This window comes from Argiope bruennichi, chromosome 2 (assembly GCF_947563725.1).
Source record: "Argiope bruennichi chromosome 2, qqArgBrue1.1, whole genome shotgun sequence".
Lineage (NCBI taxonomy): Eukaryota > Metazoa > Arthropoda > Arachnida > Araneae > Araneidae > Argiope > Argiope bruennichi.
Window position 1 is genome coordinate 57,174,261 of NC_079152.1, and position 26,877 is coordinate 57,201,137.

At 30.2% G+C, this 26,877-nt stretch overlaps 1 protein-coding gene across 2 annotated transcripts in view; it reads right to left on the reverse strand.

Moving 5' to 3' along the window:
- Positions 1-9,767: 9,767 nt before the first annotated feature.
- The window catches only part of LOC129961857 (beta-1,4-glucuronyltransferase 1-like), a 125,261-nt gene continuing 108,151 nt past the window's right edge, over positions 9,768-26,877 (reverse strand). For both annotated transcript variants that reach the window (XM_056075455.1, XM_056075454.1), the window contains 4 exons: positions 25,181-25,299; positions 22,406-22,606; positions 15,597-15,777; positions 9,768-10,907 (listed from right to left, as the gene is read on the reverse strand). In XM_056075455.1, coding sequence (XP_055931430.1) covers positions 10,713-10,907; positions 15,597-15,777; positions 22,406-22,606; positions 25,181-25,299 — 696 coding nt within the window. In that variant the 3' untranslated portion in view covers positions 9,768-10,712. The remainder of the gene's footprint in view (positions 10,908-15,596; positions 15,778-22,405; positions 22,607-25,180; positions 25,300-26,877) is intronic.

Sequence of the window (26,877 nt, forward strand, 5' to 3'; positions counted from 1 at the left end):
ATAGACGTGCCGTCAAATAATTTTGACTTGTGATTATTGTGAAAATAATAAAACTAAATACTAACAACTCTTTATTTACTATGAAAAATACATTTTGCACTGTATAGTAGTAAACGTTTTAGTTATACGTGTAATTCAAATTAAAGTAACATTAGTGTGACTTCTTTAGTTGCAGATTAGATGACAACTTATAACTTATATTAGGATTGCAAGATGTTACTTTTCGCAGAATGCATGCTGATGCAGAATTTGAGTCATCTGACAAACGGTTTCTAAGCGAGTCTTTAATGTTATTCATCTCTGAAAATAATGACTCGCAGGCATAGGTGGATGAAAATATGGTTAAAATAGCATGAGACACCTTCTCCAAACCGTAAAATGTGTCTGGAATCGAATTCCATGTTTCCAAAATTTCGTTACTGGCATTTTTACTTGTATTGCTTATTAATCTTTCTGTCTCAATCAATTCCAACTTTTTCCTTGTTTTAATAAATTTTTGAATCCATATTGAATTAGACTGGAAATTAATCAGTTGCATTTCAAATTCTTTAATTTCCAACTAATAGAATTGAAACTAATTCAATTTATCAAATGAAGTCACATCAGGGTACATAATAAACTTGAGCTTTTCCGATAATTGTTATTTTGAACTAAAATGCAAACCATTTTGAACGGCAACGTGCCCAAAATATTGTTTCGCGTGCCATTGGTTCGCCATCCCTGACCTAGGCTATCTCGGCCTTTATTTATCATGTCGTTAAAGTATCAGACTCCTGTATTCGGCTCGCTTTTTAAAAAATGCTAATTTGTCTTAAAATGTTACTTTATCTTTATTCCACAAATTAATCCAGGAGAATCTAGTCTCTTCAATGAGGGGCGGCTTAAGATTAATATCTGTTCTCCAAAATTGAATTTTAGAGGAGCGATTTTTCACCAATTGTGAAACTGGTATCTTTTTATTGTAACCACAAAGTCGTTTGTTACAATATCTTAGTCATCCAAGATGGCGGCCTTTTATAAGATTGGTATATTTTGTCCCCAGCCATGGAAGGGGATGGACGCAGCAAGAGCGATGTCTCAAGCAATGCCTCTATGAGAAGCCAACACAAACTAAGATCTGAACTTCACTCTATCCTTAGTGTTAGATGTGAAAAGATACAAAAATCCGAAAAAATGTAGGAGTTTTCCAACGGCAATATGAATGCCATCAAAAATTCCATTGAAAGGGCATCCAACCCTACAACCCGGAATGGAAACACCACAAACTTACAAGTATTCCAGTAAAACCGTGACGAAGCTACGGAGAGATTGAAGGAGCTTGGACCCTGCATCCTCCCAAAATGTCGTACACACATAGAAAACTGCCTCGATATCTGCGTACACCTGGTATCCTGCCTGGTAACAATAACCAAGAACACAATTCAATTCCTTGATGATCTTAGCAAAGCAAATGAGCTGAAAGCCAAGATTGAAAAACTTGAAACTGAGTTCCAATTTTTTATACCCTGTCGGATAAAAGTATGCCAAAAGCATTTTACCAAAAATGAAGACATGGAAACTGACCAGCCTTTCCAACCTGTCGATAAAAAACACACAGTGAGAAAAAAAAAAAAAAAACCTCCATAGATAACCCAGAACTAACTACAAACAATAAATTCCAAATACTCGAAGAAGTGACCCCCACAACCAAGAAAAGAAATTCCCCCTATACATCTGAAACTTACTGAAGGGTATAACTTTATACTACAAGAAATCAACAAAGAATACCCAAGCACAGATAATAACTACACAAATGGCTTCATAAATCACCCCTGGCACCGATGAAGAAAGATTGGGAATCTTGGAATTCCTCAACAAAAAGAAGCACGAACACGTGCTGTCAGAAGACCCCATAGAGAGACCCATCAAAATCTTAATCAAGGGACTGCCAATTAACCCCGACATGAATGACCTAAAACAGGAAATGGAAGCACTGAATTTCAACATAGAACGCATCTCCCAACTCAAAAATTATAGAAACAAGACCTTCTACCCTATTTTCCTCATGGAAGTCAAGACAACAGGGAATTTCAACAACATATACAACATCACTCATCTTTCCTACATCAGAATAAAAATTGAAACCTACAGAAAGCCTGTCAAAGTTAGATTGTGTTACAGATGTGCAGGATTCCATCACAGCGCAAAGAATTGCAGATGCAATCCTCGCTGTATGAAATACAATGGCAACCACACAACTGCAGAGTGCCTGTCTGTATCAACTGTAAGAGAACTGGACTCTTGGCTTCCTGGAAAGGATGCCCTGCCTATCCATCAACAGCCTCAGTCGCAGGATATAGAAGAACATATGCTGATAATCTTAGAAACAGAAAAATAATCCCCTCAAAAGTTTCTGACTCAACCCAGAATCCACCTACATCAAGACAGAGGCCCCAACACCAGCAACAGTTACCTGAATCTACCTCATCCACAGAAGCTCATAGCCCTTTAACTAACATCTCTGAGATGAAGGAATTAATAGAAGCTTTCAAAGAAATTAGAAAACTAACACAAGAATTCCCCGGACTCCTAACTGCAGCAGCAAAATTAAAAGAAACTAAGTCAAAAGAAGAAAGAAAACTAATTCTCCTCAATGCTCTCTTGGACTAAGTCCCAACTCCCCCACCCACCGTCTAAAAGCAAGCTCCTGATTCGTCTCCTTCGAACAATAGTTTATCCACCACCAGGCACAGAAAACTGCAAAGATCCAACCAACTTCACCCTCTCCCGCACGTCTCCCACTAGTCGTTCCTGATTGGTCGCTGCTGCACCTACACCTCCTGCCTTCTCGCTTTACCAGCTCTGGCCTCATTCTCCATCTGCCATGAAGAGAGGTCGGTCCTTCGGACCGCACCCCTCCCAAAAGTCCATGTCATTCCATAAAAGCCAAGTCTTCATCAGTCATCCCCATTATAGGAGATAGCTTCCTTTGGAAGCGGGTACTCCTTTAACCTCTAATCATGTTCTTTCTTGATGACAAAATATACCAAGACATTATTTTAAATATTCTGTGATTATTAAATATTATGTTATTTTATTCCGATACTAGTGACAATGATAATGCAGTCTAATTCTAATTAATTCTGCAAGTTGAACTTCTTTTTTCTCTCATTTATATGCATTGTATTCGATAATTATGATGAATCGGGCACACTCTTTGAAAGCGTGATTTGTAAGGTGCAACGTAAACATTACTTCTTTTTTAGGTTGAAATCTGTTTTAGGGTGCTCCTTCTCTTCTCCAAGGATGCCAACAATGCAAATCAGCTAAAGTCAGCAATTAAGATGGCAATAACTGTTTTATGCTATTTTATTATCTGGAGTGTCATCTAGATTAGTGACTTGGCATCCTTGGAGAACACTATAAACAAGATTTCAACCCCCTTTTTGTTTATCATATTTCCTTGTTGCTCATTTCTTGAAAACAGAATAAGAAAGTAAATAACTTCAAAACTAACTATCAATATAAATTCCTGTATTAGGTAAAAAAAATTAATCGCATTTTGAAAGTTTTCCATTGAAACCTTTTTTTATTATTATTCCATCAGTTTTAATGAAATTTTAGAAAAGATTTCAAAACCATACGTCTAATAATCCAACACTGCATCAGGAATTCTACGCGTCGTCGTATTGACTAATTGTAAGAATTTTGCCTTTCTTATAATGATTGTTTTGACATCAAGTTCATCTGGAATATTCTCTCCCAGTTTCTGCCTACTCCTCGATTTAATTCAAGTAACACACCTCTTTTTTCTGTTGCGTTTCACTTCTGTATCAACAGAAGACTTTTCAGAATTGTGAGCCGTTTCTTGGCTCTCTTCGGATTTGGTACCTCCTTTATGACTATGCACAAAATGACGGTTATCCGTTATTGAGCGTATCACTGTATTATTTTTAACGGTTTCTCTCGTTACCAATTGAGGCAATAAAATCTATTTCATATTTTGGGGTGAACCGGAGTTTAACCCCCTTCTTCACCAAGTTGCGATAAGCGCTAAAGCTGGCAACCTCCAGACGGGCAAACCTACTAACTTTCGGCTTAATTAAGAGCTATGATTGGTCATCTGTTCCCTCATTTTTGAACAATTTGCAAAACACGGCGCAAGACCGTTGTTAGCGAGTTGGCGATTTTTGAAAATTGCACCAAGCAGGGGGTAAAACTCCGGTCGTACCATATTTTGTTTCCAAAAAATAATATATAGATATTCTTGAGTATTAAAATGCAACTAAACTTTGCAAAAAGGTTTAAAAACAAAAAGTTCCTGGAAATACATCGACCCATAATGAAGTAAGCTCGTGTGACTTGAGAATTATGTGACATGCCATCTAACTTTTGGATTTATTGCTCTACAAATTGCTTACTGGAATCCAAAATTTAAGTGAGAAGAAGAATATGTCAGATATCACCTTAACATGAATATTAAATTCACATCATAATTACGGGACAGAAAAATATTTTTATCATATGATGTCGTATTAAGCTGTGCTGTGACGTAATACTACAAACCGCCAATAAACGAACCCGAAATAAAATTGCCGTGGTATAACTGTTATGAGTCAGGTGAGTATGAATTAGATTTACTAATTTTATTAAGTCACGAGACAGCTGTAATTTTAAAACAATTTAACAGCATACTTATTTATTGGTATATGACTATTAATTCAATAATAAAAATTTTGTAAAGGATATACACTATTATTTCATATTGAAAATCTTATTCCTTTTATTATTTCAAGTTATCGTTAGGAAAATGAGTTATTGTTACTAAGCTGATTACTTGATGAAATATAATGGGAGAGAGTTATCCTTATGAAAACCGTATTACTAGTAAAAGTACAGAATTATTATTTTAATAATACGCGTTTTTATATTTAGCAAAATGGGTAAAATTAAAGAATATGATATAGTTGCTAAACTGTAATTTTTTAAAGACAATGAATTACCAAATATGTTAACATAACTGAATTTAGTTGATACTTGGTGAGTTTTCTTCTGTCAGGTCATTAGCGAAATATCTGCACCTTGATCTTTAGTTTTATAAGCAAAATAATTCAACCATTATTTTTATATATTTTGATTGATTATGATTTGTCTTATTTTTCTTTTTTTATAAGGCAAGATTTAAGATTAGTGTTTAGTTTCTCACCAAATACGAAAAAATCGCATCAACTTTTTAAAAACTCTCTATTATCTTAGATTACTGCAAGATATAAAAGCAAATAACCCTTAAGATTTCAATTAAAAAAATGTCAGATTTAATATAATTAATTTCTTTCTTTATTCCTTTTCCCGTCACACACTATGTTTTGAAACTATAAGACTGAGGATTCTGCTTGTTACTTATATTTACTGATTTCAACACCAGATGGCAGGAGGCGACTTTCTCGATCATTCTTCACTCGTCTTGATAAATGCGAACAGTAATAAAATGATGCAAATAGGGAGCAGAAAAATTTTGCTTCAACAGCAAGACATTATTTGAAAACAGAAATAATTAGTTCCAGAACCAGAAAGAAACTTTAATGATTTATAATTAATTTTAAACTAAATTAATTATAACTAAACTTAAACTAAAATTCTTACTAAAATGCACTATTTATTCAAACTAATAAAATAACAGATGATTTATACTTATTTCCCAACAATAAGTCTATATATTAATAAAATTGCAAGGTATTCTAGTATATATAACTATTAAAGATTGCAAATAATTATAACAAAAATTACTGTAAATTAATCGAGGAATATTAACTCAACTTGTATATCATTTTAAAAGAATGACAACGTAAATGAAAAAAAAAATTACTTTATATATTTATCTTCTAAATATCGAGTTACTAAGTTTTATCTCAAAATATTAATGTAAAGTTAATTTATTTTCAGAAACTTCTGAAATGAAATATACAAATAAAACTACCTTATTCATTTTTTTTCCTTGACATTTTAATCCGTGGCGTCTACAGAAATGCATGATCAATAAGTAAAAATAGCTGCAGAATATTCATATTGACATCAGAGTGCTTGCCAAGTGGATGCTTAGAAGTTAGTGGAGACTTACTTTTCCTTATATTTCATTTAAGTCTTATAATGTACAGAATATTTTTTAAAAATAATTAACGAAAACCTCTTGAAAGACACAAATAATAAAAGCAATATGAAAGTTATTATCTGAAAAGTCTTACGCAAAATGTGCTCAATCAGATAAATATCTCAAAGTGAAAAGCACAGAAAAAGCATAAATAGAGTTCAAAAATGGAGTGCATAAATCTTGCATTCCACAAATATTTCTTTCAAAACTCACATAGATTATAGACAGATAATTATTGCCTTTAAAAATCGGTTTATAAACATCCTTTTTCTTTTTATTTAAAATCAGATTGTGATAATAAAAAAAAGTAGGCGTAATCTACTTAAACTAAATCAGTCAATCGAAAATAAAGATTAAAAATGCAATATAGGATTAGTTTTTAATGCCTTTTTTTTATTCGAATGAAATATTAATTGCTCTTTTCATGTACTATTCAATCTTGTTATTCAGAAAAAATAAAGAACTGAAACACTTTAAATAATAAATACTTTATATTATATCGCTTACGAATGTGTATGCAATTAATATCAAACACCAAATTTTTTTCTAAAATAAACATATCAGTACTTGATGCTAGAGATTTAAAATAAGCTTATTTCATATTAAAATATTTTACCTATTTTGTTAACAATCAAATAATGCTTTACATAAATAATCCATTCCATTAACATTCGATTTCGCCGTTCACTTTATCAGATGTAAATTTAGTGCAATTTTTTTCTTCCGCTTCAATTCCAAATTTTAAAAATATTATATATGAAATTATTATATTTAAAATATAATAGGTGACTTTATATAATAATTGATATATAATTAATTAAAAAACAAATGATTTTTAAAATAAATTTGTTTTACCTTTCAATGCTTCTGTCTTTTATAATAATTAAAATCGCTAGTCATTTTTAATCCGGTTTTGGAAAAATATTATGCTGATAAGGGAAATTTCAAAAAATAAGAGTTATGCAGTTAGAGTACATAGTTAAACTGTATTAAAATGGTTTTCTTCCAAAGTTGCTTTTTTGTTTTCCCATTTGATGAAAAAAAAAATTGATGAAAGATTGCTTACCTTATACATATATACAAAGGTAATTTAATCTCATGAAAAATATTAAAAGCAAAAACAATGCTAAGATTTCATGTTTATTAAGTTATAGCAAGTTTAAACGCAGAGACTACATTCCTTTCAAATTATAAGTAATCCATTTCCTGTTATTTATATTTAAATTATTCCATAATAAATATTCCGATGTTGAAAAGAGTCAGTTAATCGTTACTCTTTATTGCTTTCAACTTCACTGCGAGACTATTTAAACCAGAGACGGCAGAACGTTTATAACTCATCAATCATAATTTAAAGACTATATCTACAAGAAAATAAATGCGGTAATTGCTTCATCTTAAATTTAATGATTTAATCGCATTTGATAAGTAATAGCTGTAATATGATTAATGTGCATCAAATCTTTGAAATAACATATTTAATGAGATCGAAGATAATTTGTAGCTATCAATGAAGCAATCAATATTTCATTGCTATTGATACATCAAGAAGTTTCAAACCAGCATTTAAAATGAGCTACATCACATTATCGTTTAATCAATAAAAGGTTGGGTTGCTCTTAGACCCAATTTTAGGTTGCTCTTAGACTCAGAAGCTTTCACGGAACTTCTCAATTTATTTAAAATAAAATAAAAATTTCATCATTAGAAGTTTGTTGGAGATAATGGTATCGATATCTAAATATAAAACCTTAAAAATCCATGCTAATATTTACTAAAGTAAATTACTAATTTTTAAAACGTATTACTATCGTGACCAACACTTAAAAATTAACATTTTTCCCATTAAATTTATATCTCTAAATTTCTGTAAAAATATTTACTTAGTAAATAAATATACCATTTTTGAAATTATTTCAGAACTAGTTTGGGATCGAATTAAAATTCATGAGTTGACTAGGACACTATTCGATTTCTCTGGAACTTAGTACTGTATGAAGTTTATTTCTTCAGTAAATATTCAGTTAAAGCCAAACATACTTATATAAAAATAAATATTTTCTAGTATATATGGCGACTTCAATCCAAGATGACCATGAAAGACTGTCAATTTATTTTATTGTGGAAAACAAATGAACAAATTCCAGTATTCATTTTTATTTTAAATTAATAACAACAATCTAGTTCGCCGAGATGGATGGCTATAATTTCAATTAAATATTTTATGTAGCTTTCCCTAAATGGCTTCCAGGACAAAGCATTATTAAGATTTATTTTTTTATAGACACGTAAAACGTATTATAATAGTTACACCATTCTGCTCATTGTGTTACGCATCGCTCTAGTTTCCTATCATATTTCCTAAAATATGAAATTTAATTTGAAACAGAAATAATTAAATTTTAACTAATAATAATAATTTTAAATCATAAAATACAAGTCATATCTTCAACATCAATAATGGGAGAAACGTCCTTTCCCGATGCAACAACAATGAAAACAATTTCAATTTATTCACAAAAGTCACAAAATGTTTTAAAATAAGCTTAATAATAATTTTAAGAATAAAAAAAATAAACAATTTGTACAACAATTAAATTCGTATTATTGAGAAGATAAAATCATATTTGCACTGCAATATTTTCAACAGCTATCATGGAATAAATTAAAAATAAAGCGGAATTTCGAAAAAAAATAGCCCAGAAGTGCACATTCCCACTCTCCAAAAGTAAATTTGCATCGAGTTTGATAGTTATAAGGTGAAACGATCTGGATTGCAGCAAGCATCAACCCACGCAGACATTCATCTTTATTAATAGTAGATATTGGTATGAGTCGCAATTCTACTCAATGTTTAGTTTAGTTTAGTTTAGTTATATTAACGTCCCGTTTGAAGCAGCACTAGGGCTAATTCTACTCAATGTAAAAATTCACAACTTGTTTTAATTTATAGCAATAAACTAACTATGGGATATTTCTAATATAAAAAATGCATTTTTAAAAAGAAATGTAGTAAACTATTTTCATTATGCATTCGAAAACCGCAAAACAAATGAATCATGTCAACACATAATTTAAGTCTCTACGGAGCTACATTTCTTGCAGTTTATATTTACTGCTTTTTCTGCTCATACTTACATCGTTCATTTCTGAGCCAGTTCCATCCAATCAGTGCTTCATGTTTTATCTGTTTTATTTGATTTCATGTGCCAAATCGTCTCAGGCATTGAAGAAAAAAAAAACGTGTTCCAAAATTCTGAATTTTCTGCATTATATAGAACAAGTCTGATACTGTTGAAATGCTCAAATAATTGTTAAAAGAAGTTCGATTGTTAAATTAATAATATTGAGATACACCTACTATGGAAACAAAAATGAGTTTTGAGAATTTTAGAAAGAAGACAACTTCCAAACTTTATACTGTATACTATATACAGTTTATACAAACTTTATACAGTTGAACTATTGAAAAGGAACTATTAAATTAATTAACTAGTTCATACAACGCATTTTTTACAATTAGTTAGTTTAGTAGGGCTGAAAATGTTTAAAATCAATAAATGGTACCTTTTTAAAACTTCTTTTATTCAAAAATGATAAGAAATAACTAAAAGTCTTAAGTTTAATGACAAATAAAATAACTCATTCACCACTTTGTAGATTACAAATATATTCTTGTTTAACATCAAAAAAAGTAATTGTAAAATAGTTTTTGTATTGTACACAAGTATATAAAAAGGATTTATAAATATTTTCTTCCGTTTTATGCAAGGTCAAGGGACATCATTTTTCAGCACTCATCATTAAGATTTTTGTAACGAAGTTGAAAGAAGCTGAAGATGGTAAATTTGATATTTCACAGATAACTGCAACTCTTTCGAAAAATTTTCAGAATTTTTTTCATGTTTTAATAGGAATTAGCTATTTAACACTTGCACATTTAGTGCAAATTTGTGTTTTAAGTGAAAAGTTTCTACAAATTTAACTCTTAACTGTCTTATTTGAAAATGAAAGAACAAAAAAATAATAAACAGACAATAAAACACGATAATTGGCATACAATACTGAACATAACTATCTTGTATTACAATACAAAAACCATTAAAATGTTATCACTTTCAGACTGATCGATAAATAGCCTTTCAAGAATAGCACTTTAGAAACTGAAAAATCTTTAATAGCAAAATGGCATTTTTTTAACAAAATAGAATATAAAGATTCAGTTTTTTTTAAATAACTTTATTGGAATCTTTTACTTATCCCACAACTGTAAAATTGTCCCAGACCATAAAAAAAGAATGTTCACATAAATAGTCAATATTATACAAGTATCGGAGCCTTTAATGATTATCAGGCAAAAATGCTTCCCTGTTTAATGAGTGATCGAACAGATAAATAGATAAAAATGGAACAAAAAATAAAACTCCTCTCCACCAGAGTGGTTCACCAGTCCTCCAGGAATCCCTTTCCCCTATCGGCTGCCTCCAGCACTAGTTGCCACAGTATGTTTTTAAAATACTTGAGTGGAATCACAGAGAATTGACTAGAAAGAAATTGCTCTTCTCCTTTCCTGTGGGGTTTGGTGTCAGCAACCTTTTCTGGCACCGTATTTCTTTTTCATCTGGGCCAGTAGCTTATTGTGCACGGCATTGTTCTTGTACATGAAAGGCGCCCGGCGACGCTGGTCCACACTGCTGAGAGTCTTGATGCCCGGAGCATGGACGAGGAAGGCATTGTCCAGCACATAGAAGTCATAGTCCAGAAGACAAAGCTCAAACATCTAGGAAAAAAAGTGTGCATCAGAGTGAGAGAGACTATAAAAGTGCATCAACTTTATAGTCTGAAAGGTTAAAAAGGTTGGAAAAACCTCCTCAGTTATTAAACTGTGAATAATAAAAGGCACATTATTAAAAGAGGGGATGATCAATTTAGTTTTAGATTTCAGCATACTTTTAATATATTAATATTTTTTTAGGTTAATATTTTATTACATTAACTTTGTGAATGAATATTTGTTTTCATTTATCTTTTATGACTCCATTTGCCCTATTTTCAATCAATATTATACAAGCAGATGTTTATTTTCATAAATATTGTAGTAACTAAGTGAAAGAAATGAAACATATAGATGCCTAATCCATTATTTTTGATAAAATAATACATTCATAAAATTTGAATTTTCTACAAACATTTAATTGGCAACTAGTAAAATAAAGTTTTTAAATCAACCTGCTTGAATCTCCCTCTCAGTCTAGGATCCTAGGCAGCCATCTAGTCTGCTTAATTAGAAATCCGTCACTAACTTTAAGTAACGATTTATAGAGAAAGAAATCATGCATTTAATAATGAAACTCTTATTCTATTAATAGAAAACCTTACTGCTATTCTTTGGGTATTCGCACTTATATTTTCCAATGAATAAATAATTCGAAATAAAATGTACACGGAGAGCAATTTATATGCATTTTAAAAATTAAAATTCATTTTGATTTATCTATTTTTTCGCTACTACTCATTTTAAAGATTTTATTATGGTCAGGATAGTTTGCACATGAGTGATTTAACATTTTCTTTTGACGATATATAAGACACAGAATATTAATAAAAATATAAAGTTAATTTGTTTAAATTGTTAATATCAATAAACATCAATTAAATTAATTGAAAACGCACATATTTTTTTTCGATGGCAAGGTCAAGATATAATAATTACAATACAAACCGATTAAATTTTTTATTCACTGTAAATTCGTATTCAGTATTTCGCGTAGTTAGAAATTTACATTCAGTGCAAACAGGATTAAATAGAGTCGCCCGTTAAGGTCAAATGCAAGGAAGCGATTAACAGAAAAAGGAACAGAATGATTAATTTTTTGTCCATATTCCAGTCTTGGTCCTATCTTGCATGAAAATATGTTAGTTCGAGTATTCTTTTATATTCATTTTATAAATCAATACTATTTGCTCTACTTCCAATATGATACTCCATTTCCGAGAAAAAAATATGTTCTTTCTACATCCAATATGTGTATATTTAACGTTTTTTTCAAAATTTATAATATCAATCAAGATATCAGTGCTCATTCCAACACTGAAACCAAAAATTTTCCCACTCAAAACTATAGACATCAGACAGTTTTTAAAAAATGTAAACATTTTTTAATGAAATTGTAGTATGCAATTGGCAAATAAGTAAAGAAGAAAAAATATCCCGTAATAATATTTTGTCCAAGGCCTAAAAATGCAAAAGCCTAAATCATCAGTATAACTGGATAAATACAGAGAATTTTTTTTTAAAAAAATTACATGTTTTTCTTAATAAAATTACTTTTCTTAAAGTATTCACCAAGCGGTATTCTGCAGAAACACAGAACAATCTTTTTTATTTTGCTTTTTGCTATTTATACATTCCAAGAAATAAAATGGAAAATTTTATTTTAATGAAAAAATTACTTAAAGCAATATAAAAATATTTCTATTCAAGTGAATCGTGTCATAATAGACAAGAAAGAATATTAAAAATTATTTTTACTGGTTAGAATATTTCATATCCAATTTTAGCTGAAGCCTATCATAAGTCGGATAAGAACTCTTGCGAACTTCCGTAATTCACGATAACAAGGGCAGTCACCCCGATTGATTTGCTATTTGTTTGTTTTTTCCCCAAGTCAAAAATGATCTTTAAAACCTTCTGCTAAGGTGTCGCTTTCTTGCAAAGTTTAGACGTATTCTTTCGCTTTCTTAAAAGACATTTTTTTTTGTCTGAACTATGTATATCGAGTTTCATTATTAGATCAAACGACCAGAATTTAATCATATCCAGAGGTATTTACCAAAATTTAGTATGTATTTTATTATCAGTTAACTCTTAAAAGAACTAACTAACATGAATTTCTTCAATTTTTCAATAACTCTAACATGAATTCCTTCAATTTTGCAAAAGCTTTATGCAAACATTCTTTGTCAGCAGAGCAGTCCCAGTATAAAATATAATAATAATTACTCACTAGCGAGTCAAAGTCCAGTAAATGTAAAGCTTTTCAAAAATGAATAAAATTGTATTTTAATATATTTATTCCTAATTAACAATTTCTAAATTTTAAATTAAATAATGTTTATCTTATGGTGCGAAAATTAAGTCAAAGTGGCTACAGCATGTTCAATTGAAAGAAAAGTCAAAAGTTTAAACCACAACAAGTTTATTAATAAAGCTTTGAAAATCCACCTTAATAAAAAAAAAACATGAAAGCTGTAGGAGCCTGGCGCTGCGGAGTACCGTGAAAATGTTAATGCGAGCTTTTATCATGGAAAAAAGGTGGTTTTCCATAAGCTCAACAAATGCGTTGAAATAATAAAGCAAACAACCACCGTGGGGCACCACAATCTCAAGGCTGCTATTTATTCAGTTATTATGAATGGACGGTTTCACAAATTCTATATATATTTAGATAATTCGCAATGTTATACAAATTATAGGATATTATTTGCATTATATAACATATAATTTGTAACCAATTTTCCTCAAACTCATTCTGCTCCGTTCTATTCTCGTTCTTTAAAATATGTATTAAAACAAGCAATGAAATGGAAAATAAAGAATATGAAAAATAATCAGTGTCATATATTTAACAACAGTCTCAATACTATAAAATTCTGCGAATATCCAAGCCAAAAAAATAATGAAATAGAGGAAACTCGTGACATTGACTCGTGAGGAAACTCGTTTAACTACATTGGGTTAAAGCCCACATCGGAATAGCAGGTAATAAGGCAGCAGATAAAGCTCAAATTTTGCCAAATATAAATATTCATTTGAAAATTCCAGAAAGAACTTTCAAAACTGAATTTAAGAATTTAGCAAAAAATGAATGGCGAAGACGCTGGGATTTTGAATACGGAAGATTCACATATGAAATATTTCATGAAATTAAAATTTCCAGATGCATAGATAATAGATTCATTCCCCAAGCAGGTACAAATCATGGTCTTTGGCCTTAATACTTACACCATTTCAACCTTAAAGCCTTCTACTGCCGATGTGGTGCAAATATCAATGATGACATAAACCACAACATATATTCTTGTCCACTGCTGGAGCACATCAAAAGCAACATTAAAATGGGAATGTCTTTCTCTGCGATTAAAGGTAAAAAAGTACTGATAAACGATGTCCAGACACTGCTGGCTTATGTGCATAACCGTCAATCAGACTTATTCCACCCACATTTTGAATTGAAAATTTTCTGCCGCACATACCAGCTTATGAATACTCGTGGTTTGCTTTCCTTTATTTTTATTTATTTTCTATTTTAGTTTATTTATCTTTATTCTATTTACTTATTTATTTTCTTTCTTATATTTTTACTTTCATTTTATTTTACATAAAATTTAATGTTTTGTGTAACACATGGTGCAGGCTATGCTTCTTGTCTCTTTACCATAAGTTTTTTAAACCGCTCTATTTTCATTGGTATCAAATAAGCACTATGTCTCAGTCTTTTACAAAAAATATATTTCATTCCAGGAATATTCCTTTCATCTCTAAATTCTAAATTTTGCAAACACTGTAATGGAGCTTATTCTGATGTATGCCGCTGTTGGCAAATACCATATTATATATATGTGTGTGTGTGTGTGTGTGTGTGTGTGTGTGTGTGTGTGTGTGTGTGTGTGTGTGTGTGTGTGTGTGTGTGTGTGTGTGTGTGTGTGTGTGTGTGTGTGTGTGTGTGTGTGTGTGTGTGTGTGTGTGTGTGTGTGTGTGTGTGTGTGTGTGTGTGTGTGTGTGTGTGTAATGATATTTTAAACTCTAATTTCAATTTAATTAATTTCCAATATTTTATCTTAATTTAGCCCACAGTAACTTCATTCTAAAATATTCTCTTATTTCCTGATCCAATTCCAATTTCTCTACTTAATTAATTCAAGAGAAACTTTGTAAAATTGCTGAATCGGCTAAAAGCCTCACTTTCCCACACTCCAAGTGAAAGGAAAAAATACCGCTGACGTGATAAATTCTTTTTTGAAAGATCCCTGTGTTTCCCTTGCCTCGTCGGCGCGTGTAGCGAAAATCCCTATCAGAATCTTAATATATTAGCACTGTAAAAAAAATATTTTCCCTATCAATATCTCATGTTATATAAGACGAGGGATAATATATTTCTCGCTCTTCTCCACTTCTGCTCTGGTAACGCGCTGTGGTGGACTTCCTTGTCCGCGCCTTCTTATAAATAGACCATGCCTATCTTCCGAAAGAGAATAAATCGAACTTAAGAATGCAAAGTCTTCTTCACTGTCTTCGAAGCTTGCCTTCTACTTTCAGAAAATTAAATGCTTACATATACATTTGTAATAAGAATATAAATATCTATACGAATTTTCTAAAAACAATGAAACTTGAATCTAGCTCCTTCATATAAAGTTTGAAATAACTCGGAAAAAGAAAAAAAAAACTCTGTTTCGGTTGCTTTACCTGAGACATCTTGTCTCTCTTTCCCTCCCAAGTGAGCCTTTCGTCGTAGAGAGGCTCCTCGTTCGTCCCGATGTAGATGGGTTCCCAGGCAGTCCGGGGCATCTGGCGCTTGGTGATCTGGAATACGCCCAGGATGTCCTCCTTGCCTTTCTCTGGAAGGGTCTTCAACCACTGGTCGCGTCTAGTCAGAGAAAGAAAAGGTGGGAATGATCTCTGGGAAAATATGTATTATTAATCATATTCTATTGGCAAACAATGTTTATGAAAAGGCCTACTAGAGTGCGATTTTTGGCGACTTCTTTCCTTGGAAGGAGGGGGGCTAATCATACAAGAAAGCCAAATGTATATTTTGGGCATTTTTTTCTTAACCGACTAAAATCAGAATCTGACACAGAACGGCAGTGGTAATCACAAAATCACATACCAAATTTCATAAATTTAAATTATAGCGTTTTCGAGTTATCGTGTTTTTCATACTTGTGAAAGTATATGCCAATAGATGGTCAACTCTCCGACAGGTTTGATTCACAATTTGCTAAGAATCTACATTTTAGATGATAAGTCTGTTTACCAAATTTTATCACTTTGCTTTGTAGTTATCGTGATACCTTATATATGGATTGCCAAGCAGACAGATTTCTTTTAAATGGACTTCGTTCAGAATTTGCAAGAAATCTACACATTTAGAGTAATATTCAAATACCAAATTTCAACCATCAAGCTCAAAGTGTTTTTGAGTTATTGCATTTGATCACAGGTAGACAGACAGTTTAAAAATGTTCTTTTTGGAATCGGAGAGGTTTGAAACATGGAGATTCGTCAAAATCTCGTTCGAAATTTTTGGCGATTAAAATACTTTCCTTTTGTATGCGAGAGTAAGTACATGAGAAAATAAAAATGATAAATTATTGAGTTCTTACAAGAAGCATATTATTGTTTAAGATTGGAATTTGAGTCACATTTGTTGAAAGTGCTTCATTGGTAAAGAATATGAATGAGTGAAATAAGATATCTGACGCTAATACAACTACTCTTATTTTAAATTTAAGTTGTAATGTTTGAAGCAATGTTAAAAAAAAAAAAAATAGAAAACACTTGGTTAATATTGTAATTTTTCCTGTCTGAATTTTTAAAAGAATTTCTTGTTTTCCTTTTTGTTTCTAAAATTTTGAAAGAATAATTTTTAAGATAATATGAAAAATAATACAGCGAATTCCCCATTAGTCTAAATAAATCTCTTTATATTGAATTTTATCTCAATTCATCAAATAAATACAATGAGAAATATTTTACTGGGTTTATTCTCAATTGAAATAAATAAAGAGAATTTCAAAATATAAATCAAACTTTCTTAAATACTGTTAGGAATTCAAAAAAAAAAGCTTGAAATTATCACCCAAAAAAACGAATTAGGATGGAGTATGTATTTAAGCTAAAAGCTCTTGAATTTGGAAGGAATAAAGGCATGCAGATATTACAGCCATTAATGACCTTGTTTTTTTTTACAGTGAGGCTCATAGAATGTCTATAGATTCATGAAAGAATCGAAAATGTTTTCAGAAAAATCAGACATTATTGAAAAGTAATAAAAAAATATTAATAGATTTAATAGAATTCTACAATAAAGGAAAAAACGCTCAGTCGAGCCAGATTTTACATATCGTAAAATTATGATTAGCGTGAACTAATAATGTGTGTGTGTGTGTGTGTGTGTGTGTGTGTGTGTGTGTGTGTGTGTGTGTGTGTGTGTGTGTGTGTGTGTGTGTGTGTGTGTGTGTGTGTGTGTGTGTGTGTGTGTGTGTGTGTGTGTGTGTATCCTAATTCATTATTTTAAATGATGAATGCAATTCCAATCGCCTCGTCGACCATTGTAGTATTTTTCTAATACTTAAAAGGAAGACAACTAAATACTTGCTTTCAGGATAATTTTTGTTTTCGGAAAATGGATTTAATCAAATCCGTTTTCTCGCCCGTTGTTGTTGCGGGATAAATTCGGACAGCAATTACAAAAAGCATATTAACAGGGCGGATGAAATTTCGTTTGGGGCCCTTGCACTAAAGTTCATGGATACCCTTGAAAATAATCACCCGCATAAACTTATTAACCTGTTAACCGGGTAATTCATTCATTCAATTCATTTTGCATTGAAAAATTTTGTTATACACAGTTAGTAGGTTAATTTTGACTTATAAGAAATAATGTTTTTAATTAATTTCGCATATTTTACTTGATAATGACTATTTTTATTAACAATAATTTTGTTTAATAATTTCTCTATTACTTAATTTTGCCTAGTTGAATAATTTAATTAATTTTTGTTAATAATATGCTTTGAAATCACCAAATCAATTTATGAAACATTTCTGCAATTCGCTTTTAAATTTATAATAAGTATTATCGAAACAACTTATTATTCATTGCATAAAAAAAATTAATTTTTTTAGCAAAATTATTTTAATTATAACTGTCAAATAAAAAATATTCAGTGAATAATTAACATAAAAATAATAATTTAATACTAACTATTGCAATACAATAAAATAATAATAATGAAAACAAGAACTAAAAGATTTAAATCATTGTGCCAGTATAATTGAGGTGCGTTTTCCTCGTTTTGTTATTCTTTTTGATGTGCCACAATCCATTATAAATCATTTTGTTTCTTCCTTTTCAAATCATTTAGAAGTTTCAGGGGCACGGAATTACAGACAAAAGTGTTTAGAAAAATAATCCATATTGTAGTTTAAAATAAACTGAAGATTCGAAGCAAATTCGGGTATTTCTGAAACTTTTGGGATTATTAATAAAAAAAAAGGGGAACTTGATTACTTTGTTCAATTAATCTTGATAAACTAATACATTTTCAGATATCCAAAATGTTTTTTTGAAAATTTGTTATAAAAAAACCTCTTAATAGTACAAAATAAATGAAATTGTGTTCTGTTATATAAGGATACAAATTCCAAACCTTTGACTATTTTAATCAATAAATAACTTGATACTCTAATACATTTAAATTAATTAAATTAATCTTTTGTTTATAATTAATACAAAAATTACTTTTCAGTTTTTGAAATACTCTGCTGAAATTGGTGCCAAATAATAATGTTCAAAATTATGCAAAATGAATATATACAATGCTTTGAAGAAAAATTATTAGAAATGTTTTTAAAATAATTACAAATAAAATAAGAAATCAAGATACATTTTTTTCCTGATTTTTCTCTAGAAAATGCTCACATTATTTTAGATATATCAATGCTATTTAATTGTTCTCGTTCCACTTACAGTAAAATCATATTATTTAATATGGCTTATGACATTATTGAACTTCTGCAATAATATTTTACTTTTTTCAAGACAGAAAATTATCTTTTGGCGAGTTAGTTATGAGCGGATATAAGGAGGATCAACAAAATTTTCAAAACTATTTCAGCACTAGAAAATTTTTATAGTAGCACTTCTGAAATCGTATACATTTCAATTGGGTTACTAAATTTTTCCTCTGTCTTCTTTTCCAAGAACTGAATTCATCATTAAATACTGTAATATCTACATTATTTTGATGAATATATTTTATTTTATCAAATGTTTTCTTCTCTAGATGAATTAGAATTTAAAAAAATATTTTGAATATTTCTGAATTATGCTCATAGTTTATTTCTTCTAGTAAATTTTGCAATTAAATAGTTAATAATATTACAAGTATTATAAATGACTTTTTCATGAGAGGAACTAGGAATTTTCAATAAAAAATTTCTTTTACGAACATGTCTTTGATAAATGTGATCCTTCAAAGTTAATGCTGTTATTAGCTTATTCTGATATATTTGAAAATTCATTTCGAATAATAAAGTTTTCCGATGAATTTAATAAGAAACCGCCTAGAAGTAGCATGCTTTCAACTGATAGCAGTCATTTATTGGTTTCATTTATTCTCTGCAAAGTGGCATTCCAAATGATTGTCATGTGCACTTTGTCAGCTTCAACTTCAGTAGGTTTCTTTTCCTTCGGTTCGGATGCTTTTTATTTCTTATAATGTTTCTATTATTTTAATAAAAATTTAATGAATTTTAATTTTTAATGAAATTTAGATTTAATAATGAAAATTTATGCGTGAAATCAACATTCATTTAATTTTTATTTAAGAAAACTCAGCTTATTTTTTAATTCTTATACATTGTTAATTAAAATTATATTATTGATATGGAAATAATTGTAATTAGTAAGTTCATATACAACACTTTTTCAAAACACTAATGATTTCGGATTGGCCTTTAGTTTTCGCGTTCTGACGATGTGCCCACGACTCCAGAGCATTCACTAATTGATAATATTTCACTGTCATTAGTTCCCTTATCAGCATCGGGTAAATGTATGCTTATTCCTTCTGATTTTTCTGAATCCCTCCAATCAACTTGATCTTCACAGAGAAGCTCATATTCGTTACGGTGTTTATTTCACAGCATGTTTTTCCTTTAGTAAGATCGATGTTAACGCTAAATGTTTATAAGTATTAAATCAGCCGACTAACAACAGTTTGGTTGTAAATTGTACCAAGATAAAATAACGGTAAACAGTGTTGCCCGGATTCAGTATACTAGGAGTTTTAAATCTAATTTATTATATTCAGTAGTAAATTTAATAGTATGACGAGTATAACTCATTATTATACTATATGGCATGAAAAACCACTAACGAGCTACACTCGTCATTTTACCTGAAGGTGTAAATGTTAGCACTGCATTAGTTCTTGCCGATCATCTTCTGTCAAAAAGGTCCTTGACAGTCATTGAATTTTCATAATTTTCCAGAATTTTATTTAGTATTTGCAAGCGATGAATGGCAGGGCAAGGAATAAAATTCATATTTAAGCTCCTTCCTCCAAATCCCGAGTATCACCCTCCATATTCGATGTATTGTCGTGACTTTGCATTCTATAAAATTTAACACCTAGGTCTACTTCTTTTTTAAAAAAAATTCAATATTTTATTTTTTAAATGCAATTACTTATGCTCTTGAATAGAAATTAAAAGATTTATACTTCATGGATTTAGTACTTTGTTTTCATGGATTTATCAAACTATTCCCAATAAATCTATAGTAATTATTTAGTAATATAATGTCACAATCATTACCAAAAAAAAACGAAAAGCAAACATTAGGTAAGCATTTCTTTTTATCCTAAATGATGAAGTAATTTTACTTTGAATTTAAATGAGAGAAGCGAAATTCTTATTTTGCAGTCTATAAGCAAAATAGTGAACATGGCTCTAAATGTGTATATATGAATATATCTAGAATTTTTAGGAAATTTGTTCGATGTTATTTCTTTTCTGGAGCTCAGAGAATACTGTGCAAATATAGAAAACTAATACCAAGGAATATTTTCGGTCAAATATTATCCAAATCCACAATTCTATAATTAAATATAACGTATTTTATTGTTTGTGTTCCACAATAGAAGAAAAATTTATTTTCAAACAATTAAGCAAAATATATCCCATTTATAAATTTAGATCAAATTTAGACTAAGGGGACCTCAAAATCTAATCAATTTAAATCGCAAACGACAAATTTCTGCATTGCAGCCTTGTTAACGTAATAAATAAATAAGTACATAAATATCTCCTCACTTTTTCTTTAAAAAAACGAAAAAATGAATGAAAAGTGTCAAGAGAAATATAAGAAAATTAGGTTATAACCGATAAAAACGAGGAGAAAAATAATCAAATCAATAAATAATTTCAAGAGCAAAAGAATTCAGGAAGTTTATTAAATTTAAAAATGATAAAAATTATTGAAAAACGGCATTATTAAATTAACGATATTTTTTAAGCCAAAGGATTAAAATAATTGCCATGGGGGGGGGGGATTTTGGACAAAATCATTTGCATCAATCATCGATTTTCGGTGTTTGTGACGCGATTTTTCTTTTCCGCTAGGATCAGCGATATTATTATTGAGAGGATTGGCTTGGCGGTTGAAACTGGATGCGTGAACTGAGTCATATATAAAAAAAATCATCATGAAATTTAAAAGTCTTCATGTCGTTGGGCCCTTAGCGCGTGCCTAGCCTTTAATCCACACCTGCATATTAGATATCATAAATCAAAATTTAAACATTATCAATGTCAAAATGAATGCCACCAAGATTTTAGATAATACCGCAATGCGTAAATTTATTTAGTCGGTATGGTATTTAGGTAATGGTAATAACACTATTGTTTCTTAAAGGTGGCAAGGTTACTGAAAGATACTAAGACAGTTGTGAAAAGCACAAAGATATGAAAGTAAAAGCATGTTTTGAAATTTGATTATATGTAAATGGTCAATGACCGTAAATATTTTCGTAAATACTGCGTTAATAACACAAGCAACTGCATCTACATATTATGGATATTTTTATATCTTTATTTAAAACATTTAGAATCCCAACAAAATTAGATGATTATAATGTCTTTCTTGGGTATTAAATTTCAAGGACATGTTATCCGATGACGCTCGCTTCAAATAAATATTACATGTATTAAAAAATATATAATATGCGTGGTGAATATGATATAGATAGTCTTTCATTGAAATTGATTCTTCCAACCATAACTGATTTTTCAACGTTTCTAACGCCTTTATTTTAGCGCCTTTCGGTGAACCGATCAATATTTTTCTACCGGATATCTTTATAAATAGCATTTTAACGCTACACTCGCCCACTTCATCGAATATTTAACACATAATATCCACTTGTTTCCTCCAGATCGATCGATATGAGGCAAGAAAATGATTGGCATCTGAGGTAATGCTTTACCTGGGGAAGTTTTGGCAGGCGTCGCACACCCACTTGTGGAAAAAAATGGCATGCCCGTCCTTCACTCTTTTCACGAGCTCTTCCTTCGTCTTGGGAGCGGGGAACTCCTTTTTAATTTCGAAGATGGGGAGGGTAAAAACGCGCCGAGGTATGACCTTGCCGGCTTCCTTCTCGGCCAGTCTGGCCAGCAGCTGCAAAAACCTGAATATTAAAGCAGAGAATTAGAAATCAAAGACATAATTATGTAGTCAGAACAATAAAAGTAATCATAAATGGCACTAGGTAGTTTTGTTTTATAAATGCGCATAGTAAAAAGGATATATGAATACAAACAAAATAAAAATTTTAATTACTGTGTGATGTCTAGTTTTAAAAAACTTAAATATCAAAAAATAAATGGCTTCTAGAAAAGGTAACGAAAAAAAATTATTTGCATTACATTCAGCGAAAGAACTTATTCTGTGTGCGATTGTGTACACTCAAAAGTTTTAAAAAGTAAAGAAAGATGTTTAGAGGAAACGGAAATGCAATTTATTCATAAAGGATAAATAGTAATCTCAAATTATCTAGCTTTCTACTAAATTGTTTTGTTAAATTTTACAACATTTTAACACTAAACCTACCAAAGATCGAAAAGTCATTTTTGGTTCAGTTGTTCTAGTGTTATCAAGTCCAAATAAAGTTAGACATGCCCCATTTAAGGCCAGGATCTATATGTTATATTTCCATTTAACTCTGTTCTTAACGAAGTATATTAAAAATAATTCAATCTGTTACTAATTCTAACAGATCTGTCGGCACAGATGTTACAAAAGTACTCAATCCATTACATTAAAAAATTTTTTAATATTTTTGAATGAAAACCGCAAGAACAAATGGAATTTACCTCCCTCGTGAATCCTCATTTTCCTTTTAAATATGAAAACTCAGAAATTAATTAAATGTACTTCTTTCGTGAATTCGAAATTAAACAAAAAAATCCTTCAAAAAGGTAGAAGTAAATTTCGAGTTACTCAAGTTGTCGTGAGTGCTTTGAAAAAAATTAGGCAAATAGAAAACTTAACAAATTTATTGCAGATTCGTTCGAGTTACTCTGCTCAGTAACTCCTTCTCCTCCAAGAGCAAATACTCGAATGACATCACTCTTTTAATTACACCCACGCTAGTTGTCTAGCGCCATCTATGAACGTTTATTTCCTAATGCTTCAAAATCCAATCACTACACAAGTGCTAAGATGAATTTAGGTATGCAGGTAATAAAAGTATGCAACTTATTTTCAAATTGTGCATATCCACCCGATAATATATAGTCAAAAATATTTTTTTTTCCATCTTGTCCTTTTTATCTAAAAAGTATGTCAGAATACAACGCATGATTAAAGGGAACTTTCAAAAATGACGGAATGCGGGAATGCGTCTTGAATTAACTATTATTCTTGTTGTTTCTATTATTTCTAACTAAAATGTAAATTAAATGCCAAATTAAACTAATCACACAAAAACAAAAACAAAATCTCCACTTTCACCCCAAACATCTGCTGTACAGGCACTCCATTGCGTTGCTGGCTTCAAAACGCCACAATTCTTTCTTCGTTACCTGTGCATTTTTGTAGATTTATCACACATCTACTCAAAACATCATTGTAAGTGTACTGTGAAGCTTTATTTGTATCAAAAGCTTAAGATCGGTCTTCTATTTTTAAAACACAACAAAAACTGCACATTAACGGTAAAAATAATTTTATTGTTAGTTTTCTTTTTTATTTTATATTTCTTTGTTTATAATTTGCAATATATAAAGATGGGGATGTTAGCAAATTTTACATAACCTAAGAAGATTTTTATGAAAAATAAATCGAAAAGCACCATTGCACTCGCGATTAATCTTTTGATATTAAAATAACATTCGCTATACATGGGAATGGTTTTCAGTTACACGGCTTCATTGACACTTAAATGGATTAAAACAGAATTAGATTACCAGTTCGGTAAAAAGATCGATGCTTATTCAAGCCACGAAATCTACATGCTTTCAACATTTTTAATATTAGAAAAGTTATCTTGAAAATATTTAAGAGACTTTTGATAATCACAGGTGTAAGGTTTCGTCTCTCGACTCTCTTAATTACATGGATTTAAAACAAACTTTGTTAAAACCATAACAAACAATTCATAAAAAGTACTTTCACAGATGTCATTTTAATAGACTTTATAATAAAAATGTGATTGTCGGTAACTTACATGCTTTTTGCGCACAATGTCATCATTTTTGCATAAATGATTTTAGTCGAAAGGCATGTTTTGTTAAATGATGAGAATTTTGCATTCCTGATGATTGAAGGCAGGAAAAAAAAAATGTCAAATGATTCATTCAATTACAATCTATAGTTTTAAAGAACGATTATTGTTTTATCTATAAACAGATAGCGTTCACTGGCGAATATTCCACAAATTTTTAATTACTTACATTTAATTGTTAAAAATATATACATTATTTGGAAATCTTTTCTGCCATATTCACTTTCGGTAAAACTATCTCATTAATAATAGCTGAACGAATTGAGAAAGTTCAATTAAAATATTTACTGGAAACAAACTTTCCTAACTAGAATTACTTTGCAACATTCCCATTCAGAATAAATAATTGTAAAGGTTTCAAATATGAAATTATCTTCGCTTTATAATTTATTTATTATTATGCTTTCCTTTGCTTTTTATACAGCACTGCAAATTTACAAATATGAAACATTTCCTTCTCGGTCTTCAATACTTTACCTCGGTACAATGTGAACACTTGGATAAAGTTCAATATCCGATGCTAGAACGTATCGCGTGACGGCCAACTGTCGTGCGACATTCCTGGCGACGTTAATAGGATAAGGAAGCTTTTTGGACTGAAAGGTAAATGAAAAGGCATTAAAAGTCAGAAAGAGAAAGAAATGTCGACGGAATTGCATTAACATTATATATGCAGTGTATGAAATCCCGAAAGGGAATACAGTATTTAGCAGGTACAGAAGAGATTTAAATTATTCTTAAAAATAAAATACATGAACCAAAAGCTAAAGATAACATCTGCAGCACTGAAATTTGCATTAAAATCAATAGTTGCGATAAACAATTAAATTTTTTTAGGGTTATATTATAATAACTTGATGATGTAAATACTAAAACATCAAAAATTCGTTGATTTGCCTTTTAATTTATGAAATAAGGGGTGGTAAATATGATTATCAGAGATCATTTAGGAAAAATTGAAACTGGTACGCATACTTACCACTGAGCATTAAGGGTAAAAATATCATCGAATGTTCATTAGTAAGCATACTTACTACTCTATTGTAGGTCATTTAAAACAACTTTATACAGTCTTTTTAATAAGAAATCATGGAATTCAAATTCAGTAATGTCTTACATTAAAGTTTGAAACTCATTTTGCGCTTATTAGGCTGGCTGAGCGGATTGCAACATAGCATAAAAATATAACTGTGGCAATCTGAAGCAATTTTATGAATGGCGTCTTATCCACGCTTTGCGTTAAAAATAAATTAAAATATCGTAAATTTTAGTATTCAAAATATATCAAACATAAAGTCAAAATATACATAAAATCATTAACAGGAATATTCCGAATTTTAAGAAATTCTAACTGCATCAAGAGTTTTTGTTCATTTTTAAAAATGAATGTTGAATTTAATTAAATACATTCAACAACAAATAATTATAATTAAATATAAGAATATCTTAGACATAAGGAACACAACACAGTGGTGTAGCATTATTGAAAACTGTTTCAGGATTTAAAATTTAATGACAAACGCTACAACTTAATGTCGCTACGAAAATCCTTACGTCGTGAGCAGGCAGTGGTAAGCATAATTACCACTTTTGATTGGTTGGTTGGTTGGTTGGTTGATTGTGAGTTTTAGTGGCGCAAGAGCGAACCTTGACCAAACTGCGCCAGTTATCACTTTTAAATTTAAACTATATTTAACTGTAGACTTAATGTATTTCAAAACTATTAAGGTATTTCAATCGAATTTTAAGCATCTGATTACTTTATTTATCATTTCAAAATACTTATTTGAACTGTCATAAAAATTCTTTTACAGGTGGTAAGAATTATACCAGAGAACTATAAAGACTTAAATCAAAGGAATTTAAAAATGTAGCAAACTACTAAAAAATTACAGTCATTTTTCTTTTGTTAAAAAGCCGGAATCCTCAACCATATTCCTATAAATTTTAGTATTTTGCTGCTGTTGATGCGCAGTGGCATGGAGTGATGCGTTCAATTTCTCAATTCACCAGCTGTTATAACTGGTAATTTTTAATTACTAAAATTCATAACGAGTACTGAGGAATAAAGTGCAAATCTATCGTAGCTTTGTTTAATTATTGGTCTATATTGAAGATACAAATCAGCTATTTCTTTCCGATCTTGTAATTTTAAATTAAGATCTAATATATCT